At 41.8% G+C, this 14,317-nt stretch overlaps 1 protein-coding gene across 1 annotated transcript; it reads left to right on the top strand.

Annotated features, from left to right (window-relative positions):
- Positions 1 to 2,378: 2,378 nt before the first annotated feature.
- On the top strand, positions 2,379 to 10,477 carry cndp1 (carnosine dipeptidase 1; the record flags this gene model as incomplete). Its single annotated transcript, XM_079275977.1, is given in 12 exon segments — positions 2,379 to 2,489; positions 3,423 to 3,566; positions 4,861 to 5,023; positions 5,743 to 5,831; positions 7,449 to 7,646; positions 7,843 to 7,867; positions 7,870 to 7,917; positions 8,743 to 8,903; positions 8,994 to 9,158; positions 9,287 to 9,428; positions 9,651 to 9,798; positions 10,288 to 10,477. Coding segments are annotated over 12 exon segments (1,473 nt in total). The 3' UTR covers positions 10,367 to 10,477.
- Positions 10,478 to 14,317: the final 3,840 nt, after the last annotated feature.

Raw genomic sequence — 14,317 nt, 5'->3', positions numbered from 1 at the left:
CCATCTGTCTTGGGTGTGTTATCTGTTCCTCTCTGCCGGCCGGTATAAATGCCTTGTTTTGATTCTGTGTCATTTAGAGCATATTCACAGTTCACTGCAATACGTGGTTGTGTTTTGTGTTCTCTGTTTGCAAACATTAAATTTACTTTTTGAAACTTTGATCATTCATCAAGACTCTGTTTTTATGTTAGACACTTTGGATAAAACCAACTTCACTCCTGAACTTGTTAAGGAAATATTCCACAACAGGACCCTTCAGGGTAGAGTAGCCATCTTGCAAGTGTGTTTGATTGTGTGTTTTGAGTCACCTTAGCTTGCTGTGAGAAGGTAAGTTTCATTCAATTTGGTTTGTGTGCAAACTTTTTGTGACAATTTCTTTTTGTATTCATAACTACACTGACCTCCCTGATGGTGCAGCTTAGCCCCACATTGTTTGTCTTCTTTGCTTCTTCATTTGTATCGTTTGATTTGTGTATTAATTGTATAATCGCAGGTTTCCATGGATCGTGGTTCTATCTGGACCCTTGTCCTTCCTCCCGCCATGGCCCTGCTGACACCAACTGCTAATATCATGTTTATTATTACTCACATTACTATTTCTATTACCGAAACCATTAACGCACATTACTGACTTTGCTTCTTCCTTGGTGATACCTGGACCCTGGTCTTGCCTCCTGCCTTGGTTCTGTCATATGCATTGAATGTGTTGTAACTCTGTTATGCTGTTCATTCTGTACACATGACATCTATTGCACTTCTGTCCATCCTGGGAGAGAGATCCCTCCTCTGTTGCTCGCCCTAAGGTTTCTTCATCTTTTCTCCCCGTGAAAGGTTTTTTGGGGGAGTTTTTCCTGTTCCGATGTGAGGGTCAAAGGTCAGAGGATGTCGCATGTACACAGATTGTAAAGCCCTCTGAGCCAAATGTTGGGCTGTACAAAAATTTTAATTGAATTTCATTGAGTTTCATTTAGTCCACCCCCTCTTTATTATGACCTGCATTTAGGTCTTCTATTGAAACTCACTTGTTGAGTGGAGGCAAGTCTTCTATTCCATGCATTGTCAATAAAATCTATATTTTCGGTATAGTGGTCTAAAAATAACCGCTACCTGAGGAGCCACGTTAGCATGGTAGTTCCATCAGAGGGGACATAGAAGTGGTTGGCTGAGTAAAACATAAGTAGGAATAAGTTATGCATTATACCCTGTAGTTACGTACACAACTGCTAAGATGAAAAGCTAAATTGCTTAGAAATTGGAATACTGAATCCAGGCGAACACAAACTCAAACAAAGCAAACTCAAAGCAAACATGCACACAAAATTGAAGACCAAGTTGCGACCTTTGGGTTTTTGACCCCCCCCATTTACCTTTTATTATCACACGACTGTGACAAATCCGCAGGCTCTAGTCCTGTCTCACACTGGGACACATGGAAAGAGACAGGAAGTTTTTGACCAGGGGCAATTTATCCAATGAACATGAAGAGGTGATGGGATTAAACATTTTCAGACCTAATTTAGCAATGCTGACAGGTAAGCTCAACGTCAAGTGCAGCACAATGGGACACTGTGGGGGTGGGGTGGGGGTTGCGTGGAGATTCCAAACCACAAACAACTGGAATTTGTTCATTTCACCTCGCTGCGTTTGCCCCTGCTGAACCCCACTGTGCATTCTTGGAGCAGGATCAATAGATCGAGTGTAATTCTTGTGCCTGTCAGCGGAAAAATTGGATTAATTTGTCAGCAGTCTTGGCATGGTGTCAGGAAAAGTTTGACCTCCGGGGCCCCGGCAGGAGTGCGACACCAAAGGGAGGGTATATAAATGTGCAGGCGTCGATACGGGGGCCACCGTCTGCCTGCAGTAGACTGTCACACACACACACACACACACACACACACACACACACACACACACACACACCTCCAGCAGGGACAAGGTAAGACAGAAGGCCATCCAGTGAGCGTACTTTTACTTTGGAATTTTGACTATTCAGACTGAGTGTCCTTAAATCTAGATCTGCTGGGTTGCTTGTAAACCGAATATCATTGGGTTTTAGACATAACCCTGGAACTCTGAGAATCTTTGTTTTCTAGCATTTCATTTTTTATTTAAACAAAAAAAATGATTTGAAAATGAATACAATTAAATAAAGTGGTTAGTTGTAGCCCTAATGTCAAGTAGAGAGATCAAATGTTCAGTGGCATGTCGTCTCTTATCTTTGTGTTTGCATTGGGGGAATCTGGACTCATGACATAATGTGTCTGCAGCTCTGGATGTGTTTACCTTACTGGAGAGTATTCTGTTGTACGATATACTCTGATGATGTAATACAGCCATCTGCTCTGTCTCAATAATTCACTTTCCGACTCTCCCAACAGATGCATCTTCCAGTCCTGCCCTCCATACTGCTGGTCATCTCTACTGTCCATGCCTTCCAGTACACGGAGCTTGCGCAGTACATTGACAGCCATCAAGAGGAATATGTGGAGGTACAACAGAATTCTTCTTCTTCCTTAAGCAATATGTTGAAGAGTCCAAGCCCTGAACTTTCAGAGTCCACGCACTAGAGATAGTTAGTCCCACAGAGCAACCAGACATGTGACTGAAAATGACACCGCATTGATGTCAAACACACTCATGTGTGAGACAAATATAACTGACCTGACTTTTAGAGTGGATTGTACTTCTTACTTAAGCAACATTAATGAGTAAAGTGAACTAAAAGATGAAAGGGCTTTTCATTTCCAACATGAATACTTTTCTGTCATTTTATTTTCAATAGAAAACCTTTTTTCCGCTATTGTCCTCACAAAGGTTAACATGGTCAAATAGAAAAATAAAGCTGGGTGGACAATTCTGTGTTTTTACGAAGATGAACAGAACATGATCATCTTTACAACATTTCACTAATATGGCGGCTTAAACACATTCAGCTTGTCTCAAGATACTCCAGGAGAGAGTTTAAACCATGTTTACACACTTTAAAACCCATTCTTTGTCTGCCTGAATACAGCTGTATGATTGGTATACTTGTCATATTTCACAGTTTGTGGGTTGGTATACTTTATATACCCAAATGTATGTGCCGGAGCACTGAAAAGGTAAGTTTTTCATGATTTGTCCCCTTTCATTTGCTTATATTAAAGCAGAATTTGAATCAGTTGTCAGTGCAGTTGAGTCATTGGCCCCTCTCAGCCAAAAGGTGGCAGTATTAAATGCAACAAAGGGGCACATACTGTACATACTGCCTCTTGTTTTGTTTAGATCTTAGATTGCTTGATTGAAACTGAATCAAGAATACATTTCAGTCATCGGACCCTCGTAGTGTGCAGCAGTACAGTCGTATTTCTCACAAGATGGCAGAAGGATTCGGCTCCCCGCTGATGTTTTGAATGATCTGTCTGCATGCGTGTGTGCTTCAGGCTCTGCGGGACTGGGTTGCAATCGAAAGCGACTCCAGCAACGTCTTGAAGAGACCAGACCTGCACCGCATGATGGAGGTGGTGGCTCAGAAGCTGAGGCTCATGGGAGGGACTGTCGAACTGGTGGACATCGGAGAGCAAGAAGTCAGTGACAGGGCCGACTCGACGCCTTCGTGAGATATTAGAGCTTTGCAATGTAGTCGTTGCCCTAACTGGTTGGTAAATAGTTTGTATTTCAAACAGCGAGCTTGGCTCATCGGGAGGGCGACAGCGGGTAAACAAGCTGGTAACTTCAAAAAGGAAGCGGAGCGGTCAGGACTAGATCTACCTCCTCATTACGGGCGAAGACACATGAAAGCTGCTTCCAAAACTCATTACACATTTTATGATTTTATTTCATGCAGTGTATTGTCTAAGTGAAGAGTAAAAACAGTAGCTGATGACCCTTCGAGACAAATAAACTGAGCAGCAGCACTTCTCTTTATGGAAGCTTAATGCGTTCTTCAGGAAAACATGTCTGCCCTGTTTTTCTGAATTAACTAGACATCTTAAAAATCCTGTGAGAAGTTCTCCTTTACTCAGCGGTGGAATCTAAGTACATTTACTCAGTACTGAACTCAAGTACAATTTTGAATTACTTCTCCTTTCGCGTTTCAATTTGAGAATAATAACGTTATTTATTAAGCACCTTTTGAAAATAGAGTTTACAAAGTGCTTTGACAGACAAAGCAGCAAAAGCAAAGCAATGAAACAACAGCAGCAAGCTCAACAGTGAGGCCCAACAAGGCCAAACCCTGATGAATCACGACAGCATATGAAATGATAAAACCAATCGAGACATCAAAAATAAACAAAGAAATAAATAAAATAATTTCGTAAAATGAATAATAAAATAAAGCTTGATTTAAAAGAAATGACTGATTTGCTACTTTATACTTCTATTCAACACATTTTTTACTGCACTAAATGTATTTTTGTAGAGTTAGTTACTTTACCGATTCAGATTATTAATACAAAATAAAACCAACTAATAAGTTATGACGTATTATTACAGACTAAACCACCCGGTGGCATATAGCCTAGAGAGAGTAATTCACCTTCATTAGCCCCACCTTCACCAGTATCAACATTAAAGTGATGAACACATTAATGCATCAACAATATAATCCAATAATAAAATCTATAATATTCTGAAAGGGCCACTCTGCATAGTAAGTGCTTTTACTGTTGGACATATTTGAAATGCACGGCTTTTACTTTCCTGATATTTGAGAAGCATACACACAGATTGAGTTGATTGTGTAGCTAATGGAGAACTGGTTAGGTGGTATACAACTGTTGAAACACTTGTTGCACTTGAGAAAAGTGAAAATCCCAATGATTGAGGGACACTGCAGCAGTTCATGCTGATGCTAACTCGCCTTTACATCATCCGCAGCTCCCCGACGGGCAGACGTTAGCGTTGCCTAAAGTCGTGACAGCTCTGTTTGGCAGCGACCCAAGCAAACACACGGTGTGCGTCTACGGCCATGTGGACGTCCAGCCGGCCAAGCTGGAGGACGGCTGGGCGACGGACCCCTACAACCTGACCGACATCAATGGTAACAGCCTGTAATTAAGCACACCATGACCAACTCATGCTGTGCAAACAAACATTCAACAAACCCACAGAAGTCACAGCATCATGTCATGAACGATAAACGTCACAGGCATACTCATCTACTGGCATTCATTCACCTGCAAGAGTCATCTGCTGAAGAGGGACTGGCAAGGTGTTCCTGAGCTGCTCAGCCTTTCTGGCCATCCGGCAGCCATCTTGCTTTTGAGGAATTTGTGTTGCACTTACAACGGCTGGCCAGTGGATGGCAGTGTTTGGCTTGATGCAGTCGGGTCCTTTGTAGTGGCTGCTGTGCTACTTTTCAAAACCAATGCATACACAAGCAACCACGACAGACCTTCCTTTGTGTCAGCAGTGGATAGTTTCCCCCAGTTGTCAAAGAAATTGTTCTGTTGTCATCATGTGACCTACGTCTGGAACTTCAGTCACGTGACAACAAGTGGTTGGATTAGACTCGATAAATTCAATAACTTAATGTCAGATGTTGGTTAAATGTGTAATGCAAACAGTGTGTTACATCCATAACTAAACAGGAAAAATCATCCACGCAACAAAACAGTATTACAAACATTTTTATATTCACAGTGTATATAAGCAGCTTTTCCGTAATCAATTTCACTGCTTGTTGTCACATTCTGTACTTCACGTGAGCACAAGTCTTAAAGCACACCCATACTTACATCATGATTCCTGTGCATGCAGGTAACCTGTATGGAAGAGGAGCGTCGGACAACAAGGCCCCAGTTTTAGCCTGGATCCATGCCGTGGGGGCGTACCGGGCCCTTAGTATGGTGAGAGAAAGTCCACAAAACCGCCGTTGTATCGGGTTCGTTTTGCATTCCACAGATAACAGAATCAAATGTGTGATTGGGGTGGGAGCTGCAGAGGCAATGTGACCTCAAGTGAGACCAAAGGACAGATTAGAGCGCTCCTTTGCAAATTGTCTTCAGTTGAAAGCGCTGTAAATTGAGAGAGGGGAAATAGAGAGAGGCAAGATAGACGAGCGAGAACGCTAACACATTCTATGATGCGTTGAATCTGCTTCAAGCAACGCACATTTTTTTGCAGAGTTCCACTGTGTTTTAATATTGACATTGTTCAAATGTGTTTATAATATTTTCATAATGTATTAAATCACAGTTTTATGCAATATAATGTGATTTTGAGATACTCTTAAGTGGTCATTGTTAGCTTTAAGTAATGTGAAGTTTTTACTTAAAGGAAACAATAACCACAAATCTTAATTTATAATCAAATTGCAAAGGATTATAACTGATTATAATCCATTATAAAATGATTATGATATATAACAACTATGGAAATATACTATGATCCTTGCAAAAACAAATCGGTCAATGACAATGCTTAAGTATTATGATTATTGTTGTATCATGGATATTTATGACACATCTATAACTATACAGTGCTATAAGCAAGTTATAACACATAAGTATGTTCATAAGGCATTATAGACATGGCCGTCACAGAAAGAGTTACTGGATGAACTGCATGTCCTCAGGCTTGTGAGAGAGAAGAGCTGAACTTTGGCCAGACCGACTTGCAAAGTCACTGCGTTTTTTTTGCAAAGTCACTGCAGCCTGTTCCCACCATCCTCGCTGCCATTTTATCTCGTGAAAAAAACAACAACACACAGAGTTGAATATGCACATCAAAAGGCCTCAGCCAGATGCTGGATGCATTAAGGAGAGAGGAACTGTGTGTGTGTGTGTCGACTAGTTTCACACGTGGCTAATGGCTCGGGATGTTAGGTCTGCAAACCCTGCTGAAACACCATTCCATTTTTAAAAAGGCATTGTGAAAAATAAAATCTGTTGCAGACATAGATGTATGTAAGAAGTGGACGTAGTCATCGTGAAGTCACTCATTTGTTTGTGGACCGACGTTTTGAAGCCTCTACTTCGGCGATTTTGCCGTCGTCATCTTGGATTACGGCCGTCGCCGTGTTTTTTTTTTTATGCAGCCAATGAACAGAAGTTACCATATTTGGAATGCGAAGGAGTGACATGGAGACTCCGTATACAGCTCTGGTAGCAGCAGCAACCTGTCAATCACATTAAGCCCGCCCTAAAGCATACTCTGCTTTATGGTCTATTGACTCTAAATGGACCATCATGTACTAAATAAACATCATGCTGTATTGAAGAATACTTGAAACTAGAGATTGAGACCATAAACTCATGTTTACACAATATATCAACAATAAATCAAATGAGAAGTAGAGTCATTCTCTCATAGACTTCTATACAATCGGACTTCTTTTTGCAACCAGAGGAGTCGCCCCCTGCTGGTCAGTAGTAGCTCCACTCTGAAGAACCGGAGTTTGCAGATGAGATTCTCCTCCAACAGCTCGTGACGGAGTAGCACTGTCTGTCCCGTCTGTCTACCAGGAGCTGCCGGTAAATGTGAAGTTCGTCATCGAGGGCATGGAGGAGACGGGCTCTATCGGCCTGGACACCATGGTCGTGGCACAGAGGGACACCTTCTTCTCTGACGTGGATTCCATCGTCATCTCAGACTGCGGCTGGCTCAGCAGACGGCCCGCCCTCACCTACGGCACCAGAGGCAACTGTTACTTCTTTGCTGAGGTTGTGTAGCATTCCACACACACACACACACACACACACACACACACACACACACACACACACACACACACACACACACACACACACACAAAACACAAAAACACAAATCCAAACTGAAACGTTTAGTTTCAGATAAATATTTCTTAATTCTTTGGTCACATGTGTGTCATTCAGCTTTTTCATGGTGCATTTTTAGGTCCAAGGACCTAAACAGGACTTACATTCGGAGGCACCGTGATTGAACCGATGACTGACCTCATTGGCATTCTTGGTGAGTGTATTTTTTAGGGAGTGCACATTCACTCACAAGAAGATAAGACACTGGACCAAGCCTCGACATTATGCCAGGTACCCGCAGGGCAAAACATTTGAATTCTATTTTTGAACCTTTATCTAAAACGGTAAATCTCATGACTTGCATCATCTCTTTAGGAAGACCTGACCAGGAAGGCAGGATAAGACGAGCATTGCTTTTTATATTTCCTATTGTCAACAAATACCTTGAAATAACAGAAAAAACAATGATGTTAGCCCGGCTCTCAATACTTTCTGACTTCCTGACCCTGTCTGTGGCACTCAGATCAAAGCCCAGTGGCTCCTACTGAAGACATACATCGAGTTTAACGTAATGTCACCACTCTGTAGATGATGATGAATCAAACCTACTACACCAGCCAATGGGGCACGGACCACACAACATCTTTTGTAGTTGGTAGTCACCAACAAAGTGTGCAACTTACATTCACCTACAGCGGGAGAGACGTTGACCTAACGTCGAGGTTAAGAATGGTATGGTCCACTTTAGGGGTGTCTGATATCGCATTACAAGATTCTCAGGCATGAATATGCACAAATATATTATAATACTAAATTACGACTACAGGTAAGTCAGGTAAGATATTTAAATGTTTTAAACCCCTCGACATGTTGTTTTTACATGACGAATATTTTGAGAAGAAATAAGTTAACATTTTGCAATGGCGGTTGTATCTTACAGTAGTTTCTTCTTGGGGTTCCCAGTCAGTGGTCTTTATATGTTGGAAGGATGAGGGTTAAAATCACAACAAAACTCTTCTTTTGTATCTTTTCGTGTTAGACACACTGATCAGCCCTAGTGGTAAGATCCTGATTCCAGGGATCAGGGAGGCTGTGGCTCCCCTCTCTGATGAGGAATGGAGAATGTATCAGGACATCCAATTTGACTTGGACAACTACAAGACCAAGATCGGTGTCAGCCAGCTCATGTACACCAATAAGGTCAGAATATCGAAAGTGGTAGAAATAATCTGCGTTAAAGGCAAGGTGGACACAACGAGATGCGTGATGGTCAGTGTTTGTTTCCTGCAGGTGGACTTGTTGGCCCACTTGTGGCGCTACCCCACCGTCACCATCCATGGCATCGAGGGGGCTTTCTCCGACCCTGGCACAAAGACCGTCATCCCTGCTAAGGTTACCGCTAAGTTCTCCATTCGACAAGTTCCCAACATGGACCCTGCTATGGTCAAGAAACAGGTAAAACAGGATGTGAATTCTCTGCTTTAAAAAAATAAACAGCCAAATAATTCTGTTTTTTTAGAACAAGCTAATATTTTTTTCTCAGAAAGTACTTGTGCTCTTATCTTGTTGGTTTGATGCTTTAGGTAACAGATTACCTTCACTCGGTGTTTGCCAAGCGAAAGAGTCCCAATAAGCTGAAGGTCACAATGGTGATAGGGGCGAAGCCTTGGCTGGCTGACACTCAGCATCCTCTCTATGACGCTGGGAAGGCTGCTGTAAAGAGAGGTACAGAACACACCATCACCACCAAATTCTTATGGAGGTGCTTTTCTGGTGTTCCCATTTATTACTGCTTTTGGCTTCTCTTTTATGACTCTTACATTGCTTTTATATTTCGTGTTATATGCCTCTATCGTTTGATTTCAGTCCTTTGCTTTGTTTTAATCTGTGGTAGATAACTGAGTCATGTCCATCACACTATAATATAAAATGTCCTACTTTGCCCAGTTTTTGACATGGATCCTGATCTGATACGTGAGGGTGGGACCATTCCTATCGCCAGAACCTTCCAGGATGTGACGGGGAAAAGCATCATCATGATGCCCATTGGTGGCTTTGACGACGGGCTGCACTCTCAGAATGAGAAAATGAGCAGGTTTCACACATATTTCCTTTTTTTATTTCATTTTTACAGCAAGTTTTATATTGAACCTTTATTCGTTAATCTTGCCTGTTGGGTCTGTCGGGAGTGTTAATATGAGCACAAGCTGCAGGAGAGAAGGTGTGATCTTATCAGTAGGTAAGATGCAGGCATGTGGACCTCCAGGGCTCACGTGTCTTTATCTTCTCTTCATCATCCGCATGAAATGAAATAATCCCATCACCTAATATTCACCGTTATGACTGCAAGATGATAGGGAATGAATATAATTAAAGGTAGACATGCAAAAACAACAAAAGCCGAACAGGGACTATAATGGCATCGCTATGAACCTGACTACGGACGTTTATAGAATATGATATAAATGAGACTTGCAGGTTGTTCTATATATGCTGTTTTCACTGAATGTCTCCATCAATGCAGCAGATTGTCTTGTCCAAAATTCTGCTTAACCCTCATCTTTTTTTTACTTTTTTCTCTTAGGTACAACTACATCGAGGGAACCAAGTTATTCATCTCCTACCTGAATGAAGTCTCCCAAATGAATAAGACCAGCGTGTGATGTTTCATTTCATAATTAAATGAACCCCTAAAACATTCCAGCTACATGTGAGCTGTCAATGACACAAGAATGGTTTTGTATTTTCACTGTGCGTTTCTCTTCCTTTCATCCATTTTTCTGTGTTGCCAAGCTTTTATTTATCTGCATCTGTAAAAGATCTATCTATCTAGTAAAAGCTGTACAACGCAACAATGGTGTACTCTTTTTAATTATAGAAAGTGTCACAAAGGTTCCTTGATGCGAGTTAATAATGACACAAAGACACAGATATTGTTCCTTCAGTCACAAGACGTTTATTTACCGCTCAAACACTGACAGCACTAAAGACGCTTCTGTAGGAAAAGGGATTTCAGAGCCAAGACTGAAAATCGAGTTGGACGAAGCTGTACAGACGGATGTGGTGCTGCCAGCTGTCGCTATATATGGACAGAATCCAACCATTGTCTGATGCTAGAGCACTCTTCCAAGACAAAGCCCTATTCAGCCAAATGCATATGATTTACTATGCATTTCACCGTCAACATTGTTCAATACAAATGTTGCAAAACATCTCAACAAGTAATGTAATCTCGAATCAGCTCTTATAAAATGGTGACGTGGCATGTGCCTTAACCATTAGGCCTGTTTCTAGAATCATCTTTTCCATCAGTCTGTCTCACTCTTGGTTCTCCAAGATGCTGACACGTATTTTAAGAAAGGGAGGTGAAAGAAACACTGAGCGTCTGTGACATTGTGTGTGACATCATTGGTATTTATAAAGACAGAAGATAAACTTGACCAAGAAATGAATTTGCAATGGCCTCAAATGAGCACAAACATTTTTACGCAAAGTTATGACACACGGAAAATCCTTCGTCACACTAGAAATGATACACAGAAACAGGATCCACTTCCTACTGCTACAACACTTTGCAGATAGCAGTTACTTACAACTTTGACTTGTGCCGTACATCTTAGCAGGAAGCGGTGGGGAGGAACCCTGGTGTTGTGAAGAAGCCGTGTCTCGACACCTCAGCGGCCTGATTCACAACACCAGCTGACCCTCCCCACCCACACACACCCACACAGCCACGGCACTGTGGTGCGGCACGGAGGAAGGAGTTCATCCGCAGTGAGAGAAAGAAGCCGCTGAAAGAGACACCATCCAGTGTTAACAGTTACTTTATCTCAAGAGGGCAGCTGACACGGCAGAGCCACACAAGGAAATCAGACCGTTTAGATAGAGACCATAAATACTCACCTGTTCTCCGTCGTACACATGTCCTCTGCTCACCGACTGCAGTGGTGGTGGAGGTGGTCAACAGTAAGACACACACACCGACTGGACGCGAAGGGTGAGCTGGGACAGAGAGCAGCGTGGGTGCGGTACACGATGTCTCCACTGGAGGGCAGTTTGAATACAGCAGATTTTCTTCTCCGCTCACTCACTTCTGAGACCGATGAAGCGAATGCCAAGCTGGTCACACACCTGCAGAGAACAGGGACAGCTGGAAAATTAGCTTTAAAGTAAATATGGTGTTAGAAACGAGTGGTTATAAACCGCAATATTTGGCCCATGGAGAGCTGCAAAAATCACATGACTCAGTAACATCACTGTAAAATGCTCTCTGTGATTATCTTTAAGGAGCCTCTCAATGAAAGACTCAGCGTGACTGCACGACACACGGCTCAGATGTCACAGTGCCCTATTCGGTTGCCTATTTATAAAGTGCTTTGGTATTGAGGACAGGGCCGTGATGGGGCTGAGAATAACTTTAGTTTCACAGCGGCAAGCCTTAATCCACCTTGAAGCAGCCCGCTGTGCATGTAAAACTGAAATGGAGTCACGGCCATGTGGGTTTACACTAAAATGGTCTTCAAGCCACGTTTCACTTCAGTGTAACACGTCGTCTCAGGGAATCCATTCAGTGATGGGTCCATCCACTGAAATGAGCAGTGGAAGAATTGTGGACAAGCTGCTCTGTTGGAAGTCAGGCTGGTATTATTTATGACCTGAATTAACGAGCAAAATGAAGTTGTGTCAAAAATCTTCATTTTGAGTGATTCCATGAAAATGAAGGATATTTTCTGTTTGATTCAGTTAAAGAAAGACTGTAACTACGTGTTAGTGTTCAGATGTTTTGGTACCAACAACACAATATAAAATAACTCAAGTACAAGTAACAAAAAAAACACTGTACTAAATAGATCCTGGCATATATATATATTACATTTCTACATATCATTTACGTATCAAGTGTTTTTTTCACTTTCCCCTCCAAGATTCATCCCGTCAGTCCCGAGGCACTAATTACTATTTTACAATCCATCAGGAGTTTAGTAGAAACTATTTTTTGTTGCATTTCAAAAGCTAATCAAATTTAGTTTGTCCAGTAACTGTGTGAAATAAATGTAGGGGACAAAAAACTGCATTATTTGCTGCTGAAAGTATGAAATGGAATTGACCAGGTTCTACAACGCACGGTCATCCACGTTAGAGACGCCGTTCAAAACGAAAAGCCTGCGTGTGTCACATGCTAAACACTGCCACTGAAGTAGCACACACTCAATTAGCAATCAACTGCACCCAGAATGCACAGGGAACACACCTGTGACCAATTAAACTACTTTGGAATCAGAGCTTGAGCACTATACCGTACTTTTCGGACTATAAGCCGCTACTTTTTACCCCACGCTTTGAGGCGTCGGCTTATAGTCCGGTGCGATTTATATACGGATTTTTCCGTAGCTTTTCTCCGCCACAACAACAACAACCGCAATGTCCGGTTCCGGTCTAACACAACATTTACTAGCTCCCGACAGAACAGTTGCTACCAGCAACCCCTCTGCTACCAGCTGTTACTGACAGGGTCGCTACAATATGGATAAAGTACCTTTGACCTACCTCTCACTAGGACTGCTAACAAAAAAGGTTGAATGGCAAGATGCTTTTAACAGTACATGTCCGACGCGCTAGCTTCTAAGCTAATTTTAACATTACGGCCAATGGGGAAATGCTAACTAATTTACAGCTAACTGGCTTGGCCAGTTGCTGCTAGCACAACAGCTATTCAGAGCTATGAGCAACAACAGTTATTGCCTCATTGCTTTTTGTTTGGTAGCCGTGAGAGACCTTAGTCTGTAATGCAAGTATGTCTGCATGAAAAGATGTACAAAGATATATTATATATTCGCTAATGCTAATCGCGGTTAGCATTTCCCCATTGGCCGTAATGTTAAAATTAGCTTAGAAGCTAGCGACATGTTATGATGTTCATAGAAGAAGACAACTTTAGTACTGTTAAAAGCATCTTGCTGTTCAACGGGGACACCTGCGGCTTATAGACCAGTGTGGCTCATCTGTGTACGCATTCTTTTTTTCTTTTAAAGATCCGCTGGCGCGGCCTATATACCGGTGCGCTCTATAGTCCGGAAAGTACGGTAGATAGTATTCATGTTTGATCATCAATGGAGAGAGTTAGAGGACTGTAACGGCAATATACTGTATTTTGTTTAGCACAATACAGTAACTACGTTCATGCCATCTTCAGTTAAAGTCTGATACTGTTATGAGAGTAGAATGAACACGTTGCATACGTGTTCACAGTCTATTTTTACAGAATGCTCTGAATAAAAATGTCAAAGCCTCTAGATAATAGTCTTTTATACTTACAGTAGCACATCAGTGTGCAGTTGGCATGAGGAGGGAGTTATATATTTGCGGTTTGTGTGTAAAGTTTTGATGCAAAAATATCATTTTCAGAAGAGTTTATTTAGTTTTGAATAAGGTGTTTGCTTTTGCAAGAAATGGACGACCATTTCCGTATATATGTTTTGGGGTGTTGTGTGTAGAGCTTCGACAAAGAGGGCCCTATAGTTTCCAAAATAGTTTTTTAAGCAATTGTGAAAAACTGTTAAGCTGCATTAATATATTTGTAACTGCTTAGGGGCAACGGAACACTGTAAATAAAT

This window comes from Melanostigma gelatinosum (assembly GCF_949748355.1).
Source record: "Melanostigma gelatinosum genome assembly, chromosome: 9".
Taxonomy (NCBI): domain Eukaryota; kingdom Metazoa; phylum Chordata; class Actinopteri; order Perciformes; family Zoarcidae; genus Melanostigma; species Melanostigma gelatinosum.
Note: the sequence above shows the minus strand (reverse complement) of the source record. Positions and strands in the feature narration are given on the sequence as shown.